The 23,923-nt window shown below is 37.6% G+C and overlaps 1 protein-coding gene across 1 annotated transcript; it reads left to right on the top strand.

Moving 5' to 3' along the window:
- Window positions 1–1,525: 1,525 nt before the first annotated feature.
- Window positions 1,526–14,425, top strand: LOC131165804 (probable inactive leucine-rich repeat receptor-like protein kinase At3g03770). The gene is made up of 7 exons (XM_058123897.1): window positions 1,526–3,040; window positions 3,705–3,838; window positions 11,228–11,468; window positions 12,285–12,490; window positions 12,575–12,624; window positions 13,185–13,296; window positions 13,665–14,425. Exons 1-7 carry the CDS (start codon window positions 1,702–1,704, stop codon window positions 13,914–13,916), a joined length of 2,334 nt encoding a protein of 777 aa, XP_057979880.1. The 5' UTR covers window positions 1,526–1,701; the 3' UTR covers window positions 13,917–14,425.
- The last annotated feature ends 9,498 nt before the right edge of the window (window positions 14,426–23,923 follow it).

The raw sequence follows: 23,923 nt of genomic DNA, 5'->3' as shown, positions 1-23,923 counted from the left end.
CGTGTTAATTTCTACACAAATAAGGTTTTTATGGTAATTTTGTTTCCTCTCACAACACAATAACTTGTGCTATAACATTACCAACTGCAGAGGTTACTTCACCATTATGACTTCTCGTTCAGTCATTGTCCAGGGGCACAAAAGTTATTCTGGTGAGGTTCCCTTTTTCTGAGGGGAACTTAGGGTTATTAAGCCACTCTTAGATTGACCCATTTAGGTTTTCTTTTTAATATATCTGTTCGGAGTTCGTTAGCTTGCCAAACGAGATGCATTTTTTTGTGGGTTTTTTACTTTTATGACTTTCATACGACTGGGCATGACCTAGTTGGGTCCAAAGACTTCACAGGAAAATAAAAATTCTCCATGCAAATTGAGTTAATGTGATTTTCTTATAACATAGACCTTTCTTGACTTCAAAGAATAAGATAGACCTCTCCTTTTGGCATTTTGAAATTGGTAAAATATCAACTAATACCTTGTTTTCCTTTGAAATTTTCAGTTAAATTGTGATAGAATTTGCTGCATGCTTGCTATGTTGAAATGGTATTGGAATTTATCACTTAATTTTCTCCCTCTTCATTCAAACTTTTATTTTCTTCCTTTATTACCTTATTTCATTACACAAATAAAATATGATGTAAGGAATATAAACACAATAATAGATACTTATCATATGTATCTAAAGAAATGATAATAACAAATAGGGTAAAAGAAATTTACCTTTCCTAAGATTTAGCTAAAAAAAATAGAGACCTCCCTCAAGTTTCAAAAATATTACAGGTCTTCCCTGAAGTTTAAAAAATATCACAGACCTCTCCTTTATTTCAAATATGCCACAAACCTCTCCTTAGGTTTTCCAAAAAGACATAAACATCCTCTAAAAAAACTTAATTTCTATAAGATATAGAGAAAAATTTATATTTTTTTTGACAAACCTCACAAGAGGTTCTGAAAATTTTAAAACCTCAAAGAAGTTTTTTGAAATTTTTTAAATTTCAAAAAAGGTCATTATTTTTTTGTCAAATCTCGAGAAAACTTTATTAAAAAAAATATTATTTTAAAAAAAGTCTAGAAAGTGTTAACTAAAAGTAGTTTGGAGTTACTTAATTTTTTAAAAAATGTATTCTATTTTTTTTTAAAAAAATTTAAAGTAAGTAGTTATGCAAGTATGAACCAGACACTATGATGCAAGTACTTATAAAAAAAAAATATTTCAAAAAAATACTTATTTTTTTATTAGACGTATCACTATATATTTTTACCTTGAAATACATCTATGCCTCGCAATTCCCATGAAAAAGATGGTTAAGATGATGCACGGCTGTTAAATTTTTCAGGATATCGAGAAACTGTGCACTTGTGCTTGGCATGTTGTGCCAGCTTCTGAAATATGGACAGAAAAAATATAACCTATTCATGATTCATGGTTGGCAGAATCTCCCTTGCTTTGGACAACCAAGAACCTCTCAATTTCACTGTACTTTACATGTACATATATATAAAATATCTTTCATTTAAATGGTAATGGGGAGGAGGTGGGTTTATTGTAGGCTATGTACAGTTGTATTCAATTATGTGTCTGCAGCCTCAGCCAAAAAAAAAAAGAGGAAAATAAATATTTGCAACTTGATTTTATTTCTTCGTTTTTCACAACCTCCTCCTTATGAACTATTTTCATGCAGTTCACATTCAAATGTGCTAATGGGAAAACCAGTCTGCCATTCAGCACATCTTCTCCTCTTCATTCTTCTCATCACAATCCAATACTCAGACCAGCTTGAGCCCTCCCAATCCCAGACCCTCTTCACACTCCAGTGGCTTCTCAATTACCCACCAGTTCTAAGCAGCTGGAATCAGACCACAGATTTCTGCAACTCTGAACCAAACCCATCTCTCACTGTTGTGTGCTATGAAGACAGCATAACCCAACTGCACATTTTCGGGGAGAGCTGGGTTCCTCCATTGCCTCAAAATTTCTCCATTGGTACCCTTTTCTCCACTCTTGGCAGTCTCCCAAGCTTGAAAGTTCTCTCTTTGGTTTCTCTAGGTCTATGGGGGTCACTGCCTGCAGATATTGGTGGTTTATTTTCTCTGGAAATACTCAATATAAGTTCAAATTACTTGAATGGAACAATTCCCCTGGAAATCTCAGCTTTGAGGAACCTTCAGACGCTCATACTAGACCACAACATCTTCACTGGTCAAATCCCTTATTTGCTGCCTTCACTCCCACTGCTCGCTGTTTTGAGTCTGAAGAACAATTCACTTTCTGGGACCCTGCCAAATTCTTTAACAAGTTTGGAAACTCTCAGAGTTCTTGTGCTTTCAATGAATCATTTTTCTGGGGAAGTGCCCAATTTCCAAAACTTGACAAACCTTCAGGTTCTTGACTTAGAAGACAATCATTTTGGACCCCATTTTCCTACCTTGCATCCCAAGCTGATTACTCTTGTACTCAGAAAGAACAGGTTTCGTTCTGGTCTCCCTCCAGAGCTAAGCTCCTTCTATCAGCTTCAGAAGCTGGATTTATCTTCAAATGGATTCGTAGGACCATTTTTGCCATCATTATTTTCGCTGCCTTCAATTAATTACCTTGATATAGCAGCAAACAAGTTCACTGGCAGGCTTTTACACAACATGTCTTGCAATGCAGAGCTTGCTTTTGTGAATTTGTCTTCTAATCTCTTGACAGGGGAGTTGCCCAGTTGTCTTCAATGGGGTTCTAAGGGAAAGGTTGTCGTGTATGGTGGGAATTGTTTATTGAATGGAGGGAAAGGACAGCATCCGCAGTCCTATTGCCAGAATGAAGCTCTGGCAGTGAAAGTCTTGCCACAGAAGGGAAATAAAAATGACCCACAGGCTAGAAAAGTTCTTGCATCAAGTACTGCGGTTGGAATTGTTGGAGGAATTTTGCTGCTTGGTCTGATTTTCTTGGTTATCAGAAAAGTTCATAGTATGAACAATGCTCAAGAACCCAAAACAAGATTGATATCAGAGAATGCCTCAACCGCATACACGTTAAAGCTGCTTTCAAATGCAAGTAAGATCTTCTTACATTTGCACTAAAAAGAGATTAGTTAATAAAATGCATGGATATCTGTATATGCCTGCTACTTAATCTGAAGTATCCATTCATTCTGGATGAGTGTTGGGGATTGATCCAACCCAAAAAAAAATGCAAATATATAAGCTTCTGTGATTAATTTCTACTCACTCATTTACAAATTATTCATTTCCCCTGGTTTCTCTCATTCTATGCAAGTGGAACTTCATCTCTTTTTTTGGAAAGAATTCTAGGATCATGTTAGAGTGAAACTGAATATAAAGTAAGGAGGTTTATGGGACTATTCATGCTTAGCTTGGTTGAAGTTTAATAATTAATGGGCTAAGCTAGGTTGTGCAAGCGCAGTTACAAGCATGGTTAGGCACTTAGGCGCATGAACGAGCTAGCAATTTTTAAGACCATCACAAACTTGTTAGTGGGGAAAGCAGCTTGAATACACTTGCTTTAAATATGCTAATTGATTTTTTAAGTCAGTCTCCTTTGTTGTATGAAGAAATTGTTCAGTGGATCCCATTATATTACTGTTTTATCCAATTTGGCTGGATTACGATTCACAGACCTATTAGGTTTATTAAAGTTGCTTTTAGCCAATTGCTTTTATTGCATGGCATATGTCCATCTAAATTTCTTATGGTTGTAGGGTATATCTGTCAAACAAGGCAACTAGGACCTCTTGTTCTTCCTGCTTATCGTGTTTTTACCTTGGAGGAACTTAAGGAGGCCACAAATAACTTTAATATGTCAAGTTTCATGGGTGAAGGTTCTCATGGTCAGGTATGCCATTCAATTTCTTTACACACCACTTATGGATGTTGTATTATTAGGTTGACTGGTCTGGTGACTCTTTCAATTATACCCTTGGACGTGTGTGTGTAGTTTATCTTTATTTTATTTTGTTTTTTTTGCAAGAAGATACCTCCCATCTTGTAAAAAAAACTACCTTGAAATGGCATTGGCATATAAAATGCCTTTCCTTAATATTTATAAAAATGTGTTGATTGCTTTTAAAGCAACTGTCTTCCTTTTCAAAATTATGATAGCTTTCACGTGGATGAGTTTAACTGTGTGATAGCTTCTAAAACAGCCTCTCTTTTAATCGTGATCATGTTGAGCTTGTAAACCTGAACTCCATAGGTCACCACATGATTGAACCTAAGAGGGGACAAAATGGGGCTGGCTTGCTCGAGGCCGAATTTTCCCTGCTAAAAATAATTCACTTTTCTAGTCCATTCATGACATACATAGGAAAGCTTACTTAAGCAGCAAGGGTTCTGGTGTGTTGGGTTATTTCCTTCCATGTGGAGGAAAGCCCAAGTGGGCCTTATTAAAAGACCAAAGCCCAGCCCCTTTAGTGTGGAAAACCTAAAGGAAGTTGTAAAAAGAGAGGGGAGAAGAGAGGAGCCGTCACTTCTCAAAAGAAAGAGAAAAACGTGGTTTTTTCTCATGCTGCCCAGATTTCATCAAGACTCCGACCCCGCTTCGTCTGTGGTCCGATCGAGCTGAAATTTGGAGGAGAGGTTCATGACTCAAGGAGCTACAATCTGAACGGTGGAGATCGGATTTGGAGTTCGGGAGTTGAGGTTTTTGCCTGTGAACAGTAACCGCGAGTTTGGTATATTCTCTCCAATTCTCTTTGTATTTGCCAAGATTGTAGATATCTTGATGAGAGATTTTTGTATCCTCTAATTACGATTAGAGAAGACTTTGTGTACCCATTATTTGATTGATAGTGGAGATTTTAATTGGACTAGGTCCCGTGGTTTTTCTTCCTCACATTGGGGAAGTTTTCCACGTAAAAAAACTGCTTGTGTTCTTATGGCTTGGTGTGATTGATTATTTCTCTTATTATTTCCAGCACGTATAAAAGTAGAGATACACTATATTTGCTTGCATATAGGGAGAAGAATTTTTCTGCTGTGGTTGTTTATTGATATCTCTCCCAACAAAGTGGTATCAGAGCCCAATTTCCAGATTGTCAGGTTGGCAGTTTGAGTTATGGAAGCAAATACTAGTAGAATGATTAATCTCAATGGTTTAAATTATCACATATGGAACGGAAAAATGGAGGATCTTCTTTATGAGATTATTATCTACCGATATTTAGTGCTAAAAAACCAGAAAAAAAGTCTGATGTGGAATGGACTTTGTTACATCGATAGGTGTGTGGGTATATCAGGCAATGGGTAGATGATAATGTTTTGAACCATATTAGTGGAGAAACAAATGCACGTTCTCTATGGCATAAGCTTGAACAGTTATATGCTAGAAAGACTGGAAATAATAAGTTGTTTCTGATTAAACAAATGATGGCTTTGAGGTACCAAGATGGGACTCCTTTATCAGATCACCTGAATACATTCCAAGGAATTATTAATCAGTTGGCTGGAATGGGTATTAAGTTTGATGATGAGATACAAGGGTTATGGTTGCTTGGTTCATTACCGGACTCGTGGGAGACACTCAGAACTTCATTGTCTAACTCCGCTCCAGAAGGTGTAATCACAATGGATATGGCCAAGAACTGTTTGCTAAATGAAGAGATGAGAAGAAAAACACAGGGGTCCTCTTCACAGTCAGAGATCTTGGTTATAGAAAAGAGGGGGAGAAGTAAGAGCAGAGGTCTGAAGAACAGAAATAACAGCATAAGCAAGTCCAACAAGTTTGCAAATGTTGAGTGTCATCATTGCCGGAAAAAGGGACACATCAAGAAATATTGCAGGCAATTGAAAAGAGAAAACAAGAATGAGAAAGGGAAGGGAATGAAGAATGGAGATGACAAAGATGGTGATGATAGAGTTGCTACTACCACTCCTGCAGAATTCCTCATTATTTATGATGATGAGATGATAAATGTTGCATATCATGAGACCGGTTGGGTGATTGACAGTGGTGCCTCCATTCATGCTACATCTCAAAAGGATTTCTTTACATCCTATAGATCTGGTGACTTTGGAACAGTAAAGATGGGAAACGATGGCTTGGTTAAAGTCATTGGAATTGGGGATGTGTATCTGAAGACAAATAATGGCACGAGTTTAGTTCTTAGAGATGTGAAGCATATTCCTGACATTCGTTTGAATTTGATTTCTGCAGGTAAACTTGATGACGAAGGGTACTGCAGCACTTTCAGTGATGGCCAGTGGAAGCTCACCAGGGGTGCTATGGTTGTGGCTCAAGGCATGAAGCACTCTGCATTGTACATTCTGCAAGCAAAGATCTCCAATGACATTATTAATGCGATGGAGGATAATGGCATAGCAGAGTTGTGGCACAAGAGACTGGCTCACATGAGAGAAAGGATTAGCTCTACTGGGGAAGAAAAGTCTACTATGTGGACTGAAAAGTACACTTCTGAAAATGTGTACTCAATTGTTTTTCAGGGAAGCAGAGCAGAGTTTCCTTCAAGAATTCCCCTCATTCGGGAAAGTCAGAGATATTGGATTTAGTACATTTGGATGTGTGTGGCCCTATGAAGACGAGAACACTTGGTGGCTCCAGATACTTTGTGACCTTCGTAGATGATCATTCAAGGAAGTTATGGGTATATATCTTGAAGTCAAAAGAACAAGTGTTGGCTGAGTTCAAGAAATTTCAAGCCCTAGTTGAGAGACAAACTAGGAAGAAACTGAGGTGCATCCGGACTGACAACGGTGGAGAGTATTCTGGTCCATTTGATGAGTATTGCAGATAGCAAGGTATTCGGCATCAAAAGACTCCTCTGAAAACTCCTCAATTGAATGGCATAGCAGAAAGAACGAATAGAACACTGCTTGAGAGAGTGAGATGTTTGCTTTCACAAGCCCAGTTGCCAAAATCCTTTTGGGGGGAGGCATTGAGCACTGTAGTTCATGTGTTGAATCTTACACCCTGTGTTCCTCTACAGTTTGATGTGCCAAACCGAGTTTGGGCAGGTAAGGATGTTTCCTACAATCATTTGCGTGTTTTTGGGTGCAAAGCATTTGTACATATTCCAAAAGATGAAAGGTCCAAACTTGATGAGAAAACGCGACAGTGTATATTCCTTGGCTACGGTCAAGATGAATTTGGATACAAGCTTTATGATCTAGTTGAGAAGAAAATTGTGAGAAGCAGAGATGCCGTGTTTGTAGAAGATCAGACAATTCAGGATATTGAGAAGGCAGAGAAACTTATGTCTCAGCAAGGTGACAGTTTAACTAATGTGGATCCAGTTCCTTTGAAGAATTTTTCTTCTCAAGTTGAGGATGATGTTCAAGATGACCACCAGGGTAGAGGTGATGTGGATGTTCCCTTACAGGTTCAGGGAGATGTTGAGACTGATGAGCAATTGATAGTGCCAGAGACTCCACCAGAGATTCCATCCAAGAGGTCAGCCAGAGACTGACATCCTTCCACTCGGTATTCACCAGAACAATATGTGTTATTGACTGACGGGGGAGAGCCCCAGTGTTTTGCCGAAGCCATGGAAGATGAACACAAGACAGAGTGGGTTGAGGCCATGCAAGATGAGATGCAGTCATTGTATGATAACCAAACTTTTGAGTTAGTGAAGCTGCCTAAAGGAAAAAGAGTTTTGGAGAACAAGTGGATTTACAAGAAGAAGCCAAATGAGTTCTCTTCACGACCACGGTACAAAGCTAGATTGGTTGTCAAAGGGTTCGGTCAGAGAAAAGGTATTGATTTTGATGAGATCTTCTTTCCAATTGTAAAGATGTCATCGATCCGTACAGTATTCGGCTTAGCAGCTAGTCTTGACTTGGAAGTTGAGCAGATGGATGTGAAAACTACCTTCCTTCATGGTGATTTGGATGAAGAGATTTATATGAAGCAACCAGAGGGTTTCAAAGTGAAAGGGAAAGAGGATTATGTGTGCAAGCTGAAGAAAAGCCTATACGGTTTGAAACAAGCACCGAGACAATGGTATAAGAAGTTTGAGTCTGTTATAAGGGAGCAAGGCTACAAGAAGACAACTTCAGATCACTATGTATTTGTTCAGAAATTCTTTGATGATGGTTTTATTTTCTTACTGCTTTATGTGGATGACATGCTAATTGTTGGTAGGAATGCTTCAAGGATTGACCAGTTGAAGAAGCAATTGAGTAAGTCATTTGCTATGAAGGACTTGGGGCTAGCAAAGAAAATTCTTGGCATAAGAATCAGCCGTGACAGGAGTGCCAAGAAATTATATTTGTCACAAGAACAATACATTGAGAAAGTGCTTCAAAGATTCAATATGGACAAAGTTAAAGTGGTTAGCTCTCCTCTTGCTACCCACTTCAAACTAAGTACAAAGGAATGTCCTTCTACAGATAAGGAAAAGGAAGACATGGAAAGAGTTCCTTACGCCTCAGCAGTAGGAAGTTTGATGTATGCAATGGTTTGTACAAGACCAGATATAGCCTATGCAGTTGATGTAGTTAGCCGATTCTTGTCAAATCCGGGAAGAGAGAATTGGAATGCAGTGAAGTGGATCATGAGGTATCTTCGAGGCACTTCCAATTTGAGACTTGGTTTAGGAAATAGACAACCATTGTTAGTTGGCTACACAGATGCAGATATGGCTGGGGATGTGGACACTCGTAAGTCTACTTCGGGCTATTTGATAACTTTTGCAAGTGGGGCTATAGCATGGCAATCGAGACTTCAGAAGTGTATTGCTCTTTCTACGACAGAGGCAGAGTTCATTGCAGCAACGGAAGCGACTAAAGAGTTGTTATGGGCGAAGAAGTTATTGAGAGAACTTGGTTTCGAGCAGCAGAGGTATGTGTTGTTTTGTGATAGCCAGAGTGCTATTCATCTTGCTAAGAATTCCAATTTCCATGCAAGATCGAAGCACATTGATGTACGATACCATTGGATCAAAGATGCGTTGAACGATAAGTTATTGGAACTTGAGAAGGTTCACACTAATGATAATGGTTCTGATATGTTGACAAAGACACTACCAAGGGAGAAGCTTGAAGTTTGTTGTTCGATCACCGGGATGGCGATTCCCTCCACATAGTCAGAAAGGGGGAGATTTGTTGGGTTATTTCCTTCCATGTGGAGGAAAGCCCAAGTGGGCCTTATTAAAAGACCAAAGCCCAGCCTTTTTAGTGTGGAAAACCTAAAGGAAGTTGTAAAAAGAGAGGGGAGAAGAGAGGAGCCGTCACTTCTCAAAAGAAAGAGAAAAACGTGGTTTTTTCTCATGCTGCCCTGATTTCATCTAGACTCCGATCCCGCTTCGTCTGTGGTCCGATAGAGCTGAAATTTGGAGGAGAGGTTCATGACTCAAGGAGCTACAATCTGAACGGTGGAGATCGGATTTGGAGCTCGGGAGTTGGGGTTTTTGCCTGTGAACAGTAACCGCGAATTTGGTATATTCTCTCCAATTCTCTTTGTATTTGCCAAGATTGTAGATATCTTGATGAGAGATTTTTGTATCCTCAAATTACGATTAGAGAAGACTTTGTGTACCCATTATTTGATTGATAGTGGAGATTTTAACTGGACTAGGTCTCGTGGTTTTTCTTCCTCACACCGGGAAAGTTTTTCACGTAAAAAAACTGCTTATGTTCTTGTGGCTTGGTGTGATTGATTATTTCTCTTATTATTTTCAGCACGTATAAAAGTAGAGATACACTATATTTACTTGCATATAGGGAGAAGAATTTTTCCGCTGTGGTTGTTTATTGATATCTCTCCCAACATGGTGTTCCATTAAATTTATTAACAAGTCACATCTTGCCAATTTAACACTGAAGTCATTTGATAATACTTACAGTAGATTAATTTTGCGAAATTTAGTTTGGTTGGATGAGTTTAAGCATCTTATTTCCCTTTTTTTCTTTTCTAACTATGGGATTAGGGGGGGGGGGGGGGGGGGGGGGAGGGGGGGGGGGGGGTGGGGGAGTGTTCTTGAAAGGAGAGGAGAGTTTCTGTTGTACACAATAAATGGATACTTTAGAGAGGACCCAGAGAGAAAACTAGCAGATCCCTCAAAAGCTTGACCATGTAGAGTGGTAAGTTATGTGACTCAGTTGGCTGGGGAGAATCCCTGAATTTGAGGAATTTCAAAATTAGGTGGCAGGTGTGTGAATTTACGAGAGAGAGAGAGAGAGAGAGAGATAAAGATGGGGAACGAGCTTGGTTGTTCCAAAAGAGCCCGACTAAAGCATGGTTGTGGGCTATACGGGAGGTAAACATGTGTGGGTTATCAAATTCCGATGAGAGAATCCATCTCAAGTCCAAATGAGAAAGAGAGAAATTGTTGGCCATTCAAGAAGAGAGAAATTGTTGGCCATTCTACTGGCGACACATGGTTCAAGTGAGAAGAAATTAGACACATTTCACAAACAACACATCATGGATGCTTGAGTAGCCTAGGTAAACACAAAAGGGGTTGAGTCTCCCCTTAACGAACTTTGATTAAGCCATGCAATCCAAGATTCTCTTGAACATCTTAGTAGTGGGATTGGTAAGGAGACCCCGCCACTCGTCCCATGGACAATCCTGGGTATGCATACTACCAATTTGATCTCCAGTGTTGTTGCAAACATAATACAGTTAACAACTAATTCATAATTGTGCGCATGTAAGTTTGATGTTGACAAGGTAAAATGGTAATTTCACGCATTTATAAATTCTCAAATGTTCCCCCTTTCTACAAATGTCAAGGAATATGATTAAAATACATTTTAAAAATCATCAAATATATTCGACTTTTAACATTCTCAGTATGATTTTTGAGGTGGCAAGATGTGATTTATTCTTAAATTTTAATAGAAGTTGATGCATTGGAGCTAATCAATGAATATTAATGGAGAGACCCAGCTGGAATGCAGCTAAATGATGGATGTAACCAGAGTAATACACATAGTACTCCAAGAAAATTAGATCATGTAGCTAGAGTGCCTTCAATTCAATTATTCAACCCTTTGTGCAGACGTGTGTGGCCTGTAGCCAGATTTTAGTTCTTTATGTTCCTTCTTGTTTGCAATATCTATTTTCCTCACGGCATGGGCGTGATTGTGAATGCAAGAATTAATAATGTGCCAATTTCTTGCTGACTGAATATGTATTTCTTCGGTGTGCTTTTTGTGCCTATTACGCCCTACTACAATATTTATAGGCTTTAATGATGATGATACTGTGTGATAATCCTTACTGAAACTATAAAAATGTCTTGCTGCTCTTGTATGTCAGGTTTACCAAGGTAGGCTCACAAGTGGTGCTATAATTGCTATAAGATGCATGAAAATGAGGAAAAGGCATGGTGTCTACACCTATACACGTCACATTGAGCTAATTTCAAAACTTAGGCATTGCCATTTGGTTAGCGTGCTTGGACATTGCTTTGAGTGCTACCCAGATGATTCATGTGTCAATAAGGTATATATTGTGTTCGAGTTTGTGCCAAATGGGACGCTAAGAGGCTGCACATCTGGTATGTTATTGCTTGTAGAAAATATATGGGACACTATTTATTATTGTCAAGTAAATGCTGTATTAATTTGGGAGAAAAGGAAGCAGTCATGGTGAGTTCACCACAGATCTGCATAATTTGGGGGTAAAATGATAGATTTAGGAAGCATTCTCTCATTTATTTTTTCTAGAAAGACTAAGGTTGTTGTCCTTATGATGAGCTCTCTCTCGTAGGTGAAATCAAATGCAAATTATGTAAGGTAGTGTTTGGGAATACGCATTTCAGGACTTGGATTTGGAACTGTGTAGATTTAAAAGAAATTCAGTACAAGTTCGTATTGGGTTTTGTCCAAATGCACACAAATTCAAATCCAAGATCCAAAATCCATATTCCCAAATGTAGGGTAAAAATACTTGTCCAAAAAGACAAACTTAATATGCTGTAATCAGATATTGCATATTTTTGGTAAGAAGACTTATACTCAAATTTTGGTTGCTGATCACGTCATTTAACACATCTTAACAAATTCAGTCTTATGCCTGGAAATTGTTGCAGTTGTGTTATTTTTTTCTTTATCCCTCTTTGGATAAATCATAATACTGTTGTCTTCCAAAATAACTTTGATGTATCAGATGTGAATTGCTTCTCTGTTTTCATAATCATCATAGTTGTTGTAATTAGTACTTTAAATTCTAGATATTTCTGTGTAGGATCTGTGAATAGTGTTTTTCTCAGCATGGAAAAGCATTGTGTGGGGATGTTCTTCCTTCCTGACCAGAATATTCCTGTTATATCCTTTTCAGAAGTAGGATTTTCCACTAACATTTACTTTGGCAGAGGCACTTCCAGGGCAAAAGCTTACTTGGATACAAAGGATAGCAGCTGTTATTGGAGTCGCGAAGGGCATTCAATTTCTGCACACAGGGGTTGTGCCTGGTGTATTTTCAAATAATCTGAAAATAACAGATGTTTTGTTGGATCATGAACTTCATACAAAAATTTGGAGTTATAACCTGCCCTTGCTAGCAGATAATAAGGAAATGGTAAGGCTAGAAGAATCTTATTTGACCGTCATTAAACCAAGTTTTTATTTACCTAAGAATTGATACTGATTTTAAGCCCTTCAGGTGCACCATGGTACTTCTTCTACTCAACCAAAAGATAGCATGCGAGCAAGGTGTGTGCTCCACCATAATAGTACAGTAATAATTGTAGTGGCAGAATTCTGTTTTTGCCATGTTCTGAGCCAAAAGCCACATTTTCAATTTTTCTTTGTCTTACATGTATAGCTTAATGTTATATTCGGAGCCTGAAAAATTGTAGCATGTTCAATGGCCATTCGGCTATTTGGTTTGATCCTACTCAACTCAATCAAAACTTATATCCCAACTGTTTGGTTCAACCATTTGATAATCTTTTTTTACCATTTAGAGACCCAGGATCACATGATCAATTTTTCTAGCCATCCATTTGCCCTAGAAGCATTAGCCATGTAGATTGTAGAGTACTATAATCCACAATTTTAATCAGCTCCACTCTCAATGATCCAAACTTCTCCCACTTCACACAGTCGTTTTCTTCTGTTTGCATGTTTTAGAGCTTATTTCTATTCAGTTCTTCAGTGGAAACCCAAATTTGTTTATATTTTGGATAAGTTGTATGAACTACGTATTTTATATTATTCCTCAAGATGACTCAATATTTATGCACCAAGGTTCTGGTTTTCCATTTATGCAGGGAAAAATATGAAGATAAGAATGATATATATGACTTGGGAGTGATATTATTAGAAATCATTGTGGGAAGGCCAATCACGTCCCGAAATGACATCCACGTCGCAAAAGATCTCGTATACATTTATCTTTACTGCATTTTGTTGTCTTCTATCATTAGTTAACATTTTTCGACATTTTACTTATGGTTTTACCAAAATTAGGGTCCAGAGGTTGGAAAAGGAGCAAGTTGAAACATTTTGAAAACTAGCAAGCCCTGGTGATCTTTAAAAATTTGCAAACTTGAACATATACCTAGTTTCAGGCAACCCGGATTTCCTAGCTAGGTTTTTTGGGCAAGAAATTTCTGAAAGAACCCAGTTAATCTATGTTGCATTGAGTGAGACAAAGCCGGTTGGAGGAAAACAATATCAATTCCTAATTATAACTGGCAGTTGCCAAGTGTTATGTGCATAACCTGAGTTGTTCTTGGTTCTTGGTGCAGTTAATAGTAAGTTTAAAAGCAAATGACATAGCTCGAAGGGGCATTGTTGACCCAGCAGTTCAGAGAGAGTGCTCCAACGAATCACTGAGAACAATGATGGATATCTGTGTCAATTGCATGTCCAGTGAACCAATCCACAGGCCCTCCATAGAGGATGTGCTTTGGAACTTGCAGTTTGCAGCTCAGGTTCAGGATTCATGGAGGGGAGAGTCCCAGAGCCCCCGAGGATCACATGCCTCGTCTTCACCTTAACTAATGATTCCAAATTTTGATGTTTTCCTGAACAGTGAACACAAAAGAGCAGTAGGAGTCAAGTTGCAAGTTGGAAGTTACATGAAGCACATAAGCATCTTTTATAGAAGTTCCAAGTGCTCCAAGTCTCTGGTGCCATGAATGTGTTTCTGTCCTCTTTGTTTCACTTCATGGGCAAACAGGCAATTTTACTGGCTTCCAATTTACGTTTGGGGTGGGCAGGCTGCCCTGATGGCAACAGTTTCATCATAATGATTGAAGAATAAAGCTTACAAAATTGTGTCTGGGCAATCTCAAATCCCAGTTGTTCTTTCACAATCTAAGTTCTGTTGGTCAGATTTTGGGGTCCCTCCTGCAGCACTACAAGGTCCAGATTGGACTTTGATGGGAGTTCCCTTGTATTTTATTATACTATCTACTTTCACAGATCTTGCAGAAGGGGATGGTCGATGTATATATATATATATATATGGAGTATGCAAATAAAGGTGGAGCTGACATTATGATAAGGCCATTGGCATTTCTTCCAAAAGTAAAAATTGTCCATTGCTTTGATTTTGTTTGGTGGATGAAAAGGAAAGAAATAAGACAGAATTTATTTTTCATTGTATTTTTCTCCCTGTATCAAATACTATTTAAAAAAATATATCTTAATATGATTAAAAATTAAGAAATATCAAGTATTAATGATGTAAAAAAAATTAAATATTTGTTCGTTCGTATATCTTTTTATTTTCTCGAGTTTTGTTTGGTGGATTTAAATTTATTTAAAATTTTTTTTTTAAAAAAAATTTTCTAGGCCTATTTAGACTTGTTTCTTGGTTAGCATTGTTTGAATTTGTTGTCTTAGTTTGGTTGGTCATTGGTGTTGTTTTTGAGAGAGTTTTGTTTTCATTATCTGTAATCTCCCAATTGTTTGTCTTGCAATCATGGTTTTCTTCTGCCAAAAGTGGGGGCATATCAATAAAGATTTTCAATTTGGTTAAAACAAAAAGGGGGCCTAAAGGTTAGAATATTTTTTGAGGAAAGAAAAGAAAAGGAAAATGAGAAGGGAGTTTAATTTTAATTGCATTTTCTCTTTGTATTAAATGCTATTAAAAACAAATTTTGTTCTAAGATTAAAAAATAAAAAATAAAATATTAATAATGTGTAAAATCACATTTTTGTTCATTGATTTTATCTATTTTTAGATGTTGAACATGTGGTAAATGGATCATATATTCATTAATATTAGACATATAAAGAGTGTGATTCATTTTTTCAACATGTTTAGAATTTTGAGGATAGACACACGAGCGTACACCTGGAGAGGTATGTCCCTTGTAATCTTGTAATCTTCTCTATAGTTGGTTTTAGTATTTTTTTGGTATGAAGCTAAATTTATTGTCTAAAATTTGTTGCTTGTACATTTTTTTGTTTTGTGGCAATTTATATTGGGGAATATGGATAGTTCTTCTCTTCATTCTTGTGTATGTGAGAACACATTTTTTTTTTTGGTGGGTAAAAGAGGGCGGCACCTCCTAACTTTATTAGAAAACCCCTCACCTATGGGGAGGAAAACCGTGGTTACAATTTTGAGACTTTGGGACAACAAAAGCAAATTCCAAGACCCTAAAACTAACTTAACCAATATAAACCAAACCAAAAAACCAAACACCAACAACCAAAAAACTAAGAAACTAAACCACTAAAAGTGTAATAATACAAAACATCATGAGTGCAAAGAAGGAAAACCCAACAAGTCCAATCGAATCATTCCCCTGACTTACTGAGGAAGATCATCTTAGCAATTATATGATCGAGAAATACCATATTCACCCTGTGTGTATGTGAGAACACAAACGTGCATTCAACTGCCCCATGAAGAAACACACAAGAAGAATTGGTGAGTTTGCAAATATATTTCAATGTTCTAAAACATTTGCCAAACAATTCCAATATATAGAAGAATTGGCGAGTTTGCAAATATATATATATATATATATATATATATATATATATATCAATTATCTAAAACATTTCCCAAACGTTTCCAATATATTGTTAGGAAATTGAATGGGTAGGAATAGTATTACACAGTTAAAATAATAAATAAGAAAATAGGAATTGACACCAAGATTTATGTGGAAAACCCCCAAACAAATCGAGGTAAAAACCACAGGCAAGAGTAGAAGGAATCTACTATGAAAAATAATGATGCAACTTTTCTAGAATTACAATAGGAGAACAATGATACCTTTCTCTTGAATTAGGAGTATACAAATCTCTCTAAAATTAGGAGAAACTAGAAACACAGGCTACAATAGGGACACTTTGTAGAAGAGTACTTGATTTCTCTCTCTAAAGGTGGAATTGGAGATGCTTTGATGATTTCTTCCTTCACCATCACTTCCTTATTTATAGGGGTTTTGTAAGCCTTTTTTTCAAAGTTGTCGAATGAATAGTACAGCCACCATATGAATAGTACAACCACCATATGAATAGTGCAGTCACCAAATGAATAGTGCAGCCACCTTTGTAGACTTGTACATCCACCAAATGAATAGTGCAGCCACCATATAAATAGTACAACCACCATATGAATAGTACAACCCCTATGTTGGACTTTGAATGCTAGAAATGACTTTACAATTCAACATTCTCCCACTTAAAGTCATTTTCAAACCCTTTTTTTTCATCCTTTCTAGTTTTGCCAATTCCATGCCACTTACGTTTCTGTTAGGCGATAAGAGGATCTACATTATATGAACTTGTCAGTGTTAATTGGTTTCGTCATAACATCTGCTAGGTTGTCTTTGGTATGAATCTTTTGCATGTCCACACTTCCCTCTTCCAATAATCTTTTAATCCAGATTGCCTCCTTACAAGCTTGTGTAACTGCCATAAATTCAGCTTTAGTCGTAGATAATGTCACAATAGTCTGCAACTTTGATACCCAGCTTACTGCTCCTCCTATAAGAGTAAACACATAACTTGTAGTGGATTTTCTTTTGTCAAGATCACCTGCGAAATCTGAATCAACATATCCCTTGACAATGAATTCTAATCCTACGTAACATAATGCAGCATCAGAGGTCCCTTTGATGTATCTTAGGACCCTCTTCACAGCATTCCAATGCTTTTTACCAGGATTCGCCATGAACCAACAAACCGTACCAACTTCTTGAGCAATATCTGGTCTTGTACAAATCATAGCGTACATTAGGCTTCCCACTGCTGATGCATACGGCACTCGAGACAATTTCGTCCTCTCTGCTTCGTTGCTAGGACACATACTTGAGGATAATTTATAATTGACAGGAAGTGAGGTAGAAATTAGCTTACAATCTTGCATGTTGAAGCGTCGCAAGACTTTCTTCAAATAATTCTTTTGAGAAAGCCAAATCTTCTTGTCTTTTCTATCTTGCTTAATTTGCATCCCTAAAATCTTGTTTGTTGGTCCCAAATCCTTCATATCAAACTCTCTAGCCAATTGTGCCTTCAATTCTCAGACTCTTTCTTTGTTGGGGCCTACAACCAACATATCATCCACATACAACAATAAAATAATGAAATCATTATTACCAAACCTCTTTTAGTACGTACAATGGTCTGCACTAAGTCTGTTGTATCTGAGGCTAATTATGAAGGAATCAAATCTCTTGTACCAACATCTTGGCACATGCTTTAAGTCGTACAAAAATTTGGTTAACTTGCAAACCAAGTTTTTGTTTCCTTTTTCTTCAAAACCTTATGGTTGGAGCATGTAAATCTTTTCTTCAAGTTCTCCATGAAGAAAAGCAGTTTTCACATCTAACTGCTCTAGATATAAATCAAACATATCACACATAGCCAATACAGTTCTGATAGTAGTAAGTCTAACAACTAGAGAAAATATCTCATTAAAATCAATACCTTCTTTCTGAGCATACCCTTTCACTACTAGTCTTGCACGATATCGTTCCACCCAATCATTGTCATCTTGTTTGATCTTGTATACCCTTTTATTTCCAATGGCTTTATGTCCATGTGGTAATGGAACAAGCTCCCATGAATGTATTATTTCTGTACAAGGCTTCAATTTCTTCCTGCATTGTTGTCATCCACAAAGAAACATCAGTGCTACTAATAGCCTCATGGAAAGTTGATGGTTCTCCATCTTCTGTTAGAAGACAATATGCAGTATTGCTTGCCATGATATAATCTGAGTGTCATTATGGTTTCCTTATTTCATGTATTGAACGTCAAACTTCTGTATCATTGGCCTCATTTGGTTCTTGTTCCTCATGCTCTGGTGCAGCTTCAAAAGAATCTTTCTTTTCTTCTATCTGAACAATAGTAGTCATTTCCGAAGTGTTGTTGTTTTCTTTATTTTGTAGTTCATTTTCTGCAAAAATCACATCCATACTGACTATGACCTTGTGGGCAGTGGGATCACACAGGTGATACCCCTTGACTCCGTCAACATAACCTAAGAATATGCATTTCCTAGACTTTGGGTCCAGTTTAGTTCTTTCCTATGCATTATACATTACATATACAGGACATCCAAATATGTGAAGAGAAGAATACTGGGCTGGCTTACCAATCCACATCTCCATCGGTGTCTTCAAACCAATTGCTATTGACGGTGACCGATTTATCATATAACAAGCAGTTCTGACTACTTCAGCCTAAAATGACTTGGCTAGATCTGCAGTCTTCAACAAAACTATGGTCCTTTCCAATATGGTTTTGTTCATCAGCTCTACTACACCATTTTGCTGAGGTGTGTCAACAACAGTGAACTACCTTTGAATACCCTCTTGCTTGCAAAATAAAATAAATCCACCGTCTTTATACTCTCCTCCATTATCTGTCCTTAAACACTTGATTCTTTTTCCAGATTCAAGTTCCACCTGCGCTTTGAATTCTTTGAACACTAGAAACACATTTGACTTCCTCTTGATTCGATACACTCATAATCTCTTGGAGTAGTCATCAACAAATGATACAAAATAATGTGCTCCTCCTAGGGATGGAACTGGTGATTCCCATACATCAGAATGAATCAAGCCTAGAATGTGTTTGCTTCTGGCAGTAGATCTTTCAAATTTTAATCCAGGTTGCTTACGTGTAACATAGTGCTCATAGGAAGGTAGACTTACTGATTTGAGTCCGGGAAGAAGATTACATTCTGAAAGAATCTTCAAACCACGTTCATACATGTGGCCAAGTTTACGATGCCACATAATGTTGATTCTTCTTGGGTTGATGCAACTGATGCATCTCCCTGTTGTATAGTATTTCCCAGCAGTGTGTATAGATTTGCCACGATCTTTTCTACCTTCATTAATACAAGCGCGCCTTTGACAAACTTCAAGATCCCATTTTCTATAAGGGTCTTACAACTAAGGTCATCTAACTGTCTAAGAGACAGTAAATTTTTCTTGAAGCCCTTCACATATCGTACCCCTTGAATAGTGCGAATCGTACCATCGTACATTTTCAGTTTGATATTACCGACACCAGCGATCTCTAAGGTATGATCATTACCCATGAATACAGATCCGCCTGAAACAAGTTCATAAGAGTGGAACCAGTCTTGGCGAGAGGTCATGTGCCACATTGCTCTTGAATCCATGATCCATACATTAGTGAGTTTCTTACCACATTTAGCGATAGTTTTCGCTTCGCTGTACAGGATTTCGCCACCATTGGAAGAACTCGTAGTGCATCCTTGAGAAGTGTTCTCCTCATGAGCTTTCCCTGCATTCTTCTTCTTATGTCAACAATCCTTCGAGATGTGCCCCCTTTTGCCACAATTGTAGCATTTAAAATTCTTCTTACTCCTTGACTTTGATCTACCGTGATTGCAACTCCCACTAGAGCCACATTCTATTGATCTTCCTCTCATCATCAGTAGTGCCTCAACTTGTTGAGAACTAGACTATCTGTCTTCCTTGTTTTTGCACCTGGATTCCTACTCCAGAATAGCCGCCGCAACATCATCGAAGACTAGTTATCTGATTGAATATTATTTGTAATGTTGATGATGAGTTGATCATACGAATCTGGCAGACTTTGGAGTAGAAGCTCCATTCGTTCGGTTGGCTCAATCTTATGGCCTAATGTTGTCATTTGGGAGAACAACATATTAAGATTGTTGATGTGGTCCGTAACCAATGTGGACTCACTCATTCGAAGAGTGTAGAGTTACCTCTTTAAGAAGATCTTATTGTGAAGTGACTTTACCTCATAGAGCTTTGTCAGTGCATCCCAAATTTCTTTTGCTGACTTCTTCTCCGCAATGCTTGATAACACTGAATCTGCTAATGCTAGATGAAGATTAGCCACAACATTGTCATCCATGTCGTTCCATTTTTTGTTAGTTATCCCTTTTGGTCTGTCTCTAATTGATGCTAAGCAATTGTCCTTTCTCAGGACCGCCTTCATCTTCAATTTCCAAAGGGAAAAATTACCCCCACTGAACTTTTCAATTTCGTACTTTGCTACCATTGTAGTAGATAAGATCTGATTCTCTACTAAACTGGATCCTACTTTTTCATTGTGATCAATACCATATACGTGAACAGTATCGTAAATGAATGGAACTGTATACTTGAACAAATCTCATATACGTTCACAATACTGTAAAAGTACCTGGTGACACGTGTGAATAGAACCGTGAATAGTAACCCCAACCCAAAGGCTGTAACCCAAGGCTCTGATACCACTATTAGGAAATTGAATGGGTAGGAACAGTATCACACAGAAAAAATAAGAAATGAAAAAATAGGAATTGACACCAAGATTTATGTGGAAAACCCCCAAACAAATCGATGAAAAAATCACGGGTAAGGGTAAAAGGAATCCACTATGAAAAATAATGATACAACTTCTCTCTAATTACAAGAGGAGAACAATGATACCTTTCTCTTGAATTAGGAGTATACAAATCTCTCTAAAAGTAGGAGAAACTAGAAACACATGCTACAACAGGGACACTTTGCAGGAGAGTACTTGATTTCTCTCTCTAAAGGTGGAATTGGAGATGTTTGGATGATTTCTTCCTTCACCGCCACTTCCCTATTTATATGGGTTTTGTAAGCCTCCTTTTCAAAGCCGTCAAATGAATAGTACAACCACCATATGAATAGTGCAGCCACCAAATGAATAGTGCAGCCACCTTTGTAGACTTGTGCATCCACCAAATGAATAGTCCAACCACCATATAAATAGTACAACCACCATATGAATAGTACAACCCCTATGTTGGACTTTGAATGCTAGAAATGACTTGGAATTACCAAGAGGGGGGTTTTCACAACTGAAATTTGTCGACGAAGTTTACTGTTTCGTCGCCAAACTGTGTACTAGGACTCATTGATGAGTCCACATGTCTCGTCGACGAATCCCTGCATATAAATAGCAAGTTCTTTCATTTCAAGGGCGAATTTTCTGTATGTTCTCTTTCTCTCATTAGAAATTTGGCTCTACCACCTTCTCTCTTCGATTCTGAACCGGATTTAGCTCGATTTGACAATCGGAAGCTACCACGAGACTCCTGGAAAGATTCTCTGCAATATAGGCAGAGTGGATCTTTGATTTGAGAAGTTTGGGAAACATCCCAAAACCAGGGAAAGTAAAATTTAAGGTATTAACATTATTTTGAGGTATTTGGAGCCTAGGAAGTATTATAAGGGTGTTTTATTAAGATTTGTGGAATTTGAAATTTTTACATGACAGGGTCTCATTTTGTTGATTTTGGGTTGAATTTTGAAGAGCAGGTAAGGGGAAATATTTTATAATAGCTTTTTAATAATTTTAAACGACTAGTTTTGAGTATGAATTTCTATATATATACAGGTATAATCTTCTAAACCTTACTGGTATTGAAAATGTTGCTTTTAGATAAATAAATTATATTGGGGAAAAATCGTGTGGTTGAAACCATTTTTGATAATTAAATGATTGTGAATATACTGGCTGATTGAAAATACTGGTGTTGTGTATATTGTGGTAGAATTATGGATATATTGAATGATTGGTTGTTGTTGATTTGGATTGTGGTTCATGTAAATTATAATATAGCGCTGGCAGTGGTATTAGGAGGTCATTATATCGTACCTAGTATAACCGTCATATAACGTTGGCAGTGGCATGAGGAGATCGTTATATGGACGTTTATATTAGAAGGTAAACATTGGCAATGGTATGAGGAGGTTGTTTACCTATTTACCATGAATGGAGTGTTGTTTGTATCTTGTGTGATTTGATTAGTCCTGTGTGGACCAGTCTTGTGTGAACATTTATGCTGTGATTTGATTAGTCCTGTGTGGACTAGTCCTGTGTGGACATTTGTGTTGTGGTTTGATTAGTCCTATGCGAATATGTATGATGTGTGTGATAAGGTCTTGTGTGGACAAATATATTGTGACGACCTGACCCTTTATATGGACTCAGGTGCCACTCACTTATACCAAATACCTATACCTGTTCAAGATATGGAAACAACCCGCCCTAAATAGGGACATATGGGTATAAATCATATAAAATCATGCTGTAAATGTCGCGAAAAAACATGAACATCCATTGGGATTTCTACTTGACTTATACCAGAGCTTACTAATACATCCATAATTTACATAAATTCCAGACATGGAACAAATCTTGTTGTTACAACCCTCCAAAAAGGACTTCCATCTAGGTTTAATACAAGATTCAGATGCTTACGTAAGCTAACCAAAATAATCTCCACAATCCCTTTAGCTACTAGGACCGATGCACTGATGGACCTGAAAACAAAGGTTGTAAGATAGGGTGAGACACCTTTGTAACGTCCCTCAATTTCTTAACATTAAATATCACATACTAAATAAAATGGTCAACCCGAACCCGTGGGTGGCGGGGACACCTGTCATACACAGCGGAAAACCTAGCAGCAGTACACATAAAATCTCAAACATCCAGTCATAAAATATAATACCAGAGCATTCTATACATCCTCACATACATCCAAATATCTCTAGGGTCAAACACAAAATAACTCTGACACTATTACAAAATCTTACCCTTCTCACAAGGTAATCTCACTAGCTCAACGGCGGCCCTGACCCGCCAGTCTCTCAGGAGCTCCTGAAAAATTAATTAAGTTTGGGGGTGAGACACTTCTCAGTAAGGGAAAATAAACCAAATACAGCTGTGTGGCAACATGAATATTTAATACATTTGTACGTATACAGTACATTTCATAATTCTATAAACATAATCATATCGTACTGGGTAAACATATATTTTCATATCTGTTAACAAATCATATCATATATAAAGTCATCTGTTATAACTGTAGTACTGAAAACAAACCCAGGATGACTAGCTAGCTGGTGTCATGTATTACCCCCCATGAAGGGTTGTGCAGCCCAAAGGTGGGACCCGACAATGGCTGGCCGACCACTGCCGAATCAAATATGTCTGTAAGTACGATGAGCCCGCCACACCTTGGTCCGGACTGACAGGTGGACGTCCACACTCTACTGAAAGCTACATCGACTATCCATCTCCCATCCCCTCGTGGGATGGTAGCACTAATAAGGCCTCGTGTCAAAATGAACCCATAGCTACGGTACCGAGCTCCTGGTCTGAACTAAACTAACATTCTGGTTATGAAAACATATAATACATGATCATACATAACACCATTACGGCCTCGTGCCGAAAACATAGATACGGCCTCGCGCCGAAATCATACATATGGCCTCGCGCCAAAATCATAGTAAATATGGCCTCGCGCCAATAATATAATTATGGCCTCGTGCCGATAACATAAATACATGGCCTCACGCCAAAAACATAGATACGGCCTCATGCCGATAACATAAATATATGGCCTCGCGCCAAAATTGTTTCAGGTATATATATATATATATATATATATATATACTGAAAATACATCATTCATCACAACATAACTCATATTTCCATAAATGCTTGGTTCGTAAAATCTTTTACATCATAATACATTTCACATAAAATAATATTCATGCCA

Source organism: Malania oleifera, chromosome 10, assembly GCF_029873635.1.
Source record: "Malania oleifera isolate guangnan ecotype guangnan chromosome 10, ASM2987363v1, whole genome shotgun sequence".
NCBI classification, from domain to species: domain Eukaryota; kingdom Viridiplantae; phylum Streptophyta; class Magnoliopsida; order Santalales; family Ximeniaceae; genus Malania; species Malania oleifera.
Note: the sequence above shows the minus strand (reverse complement) of the source record. Positions and strands in the feature narration are given on the sequence as shown.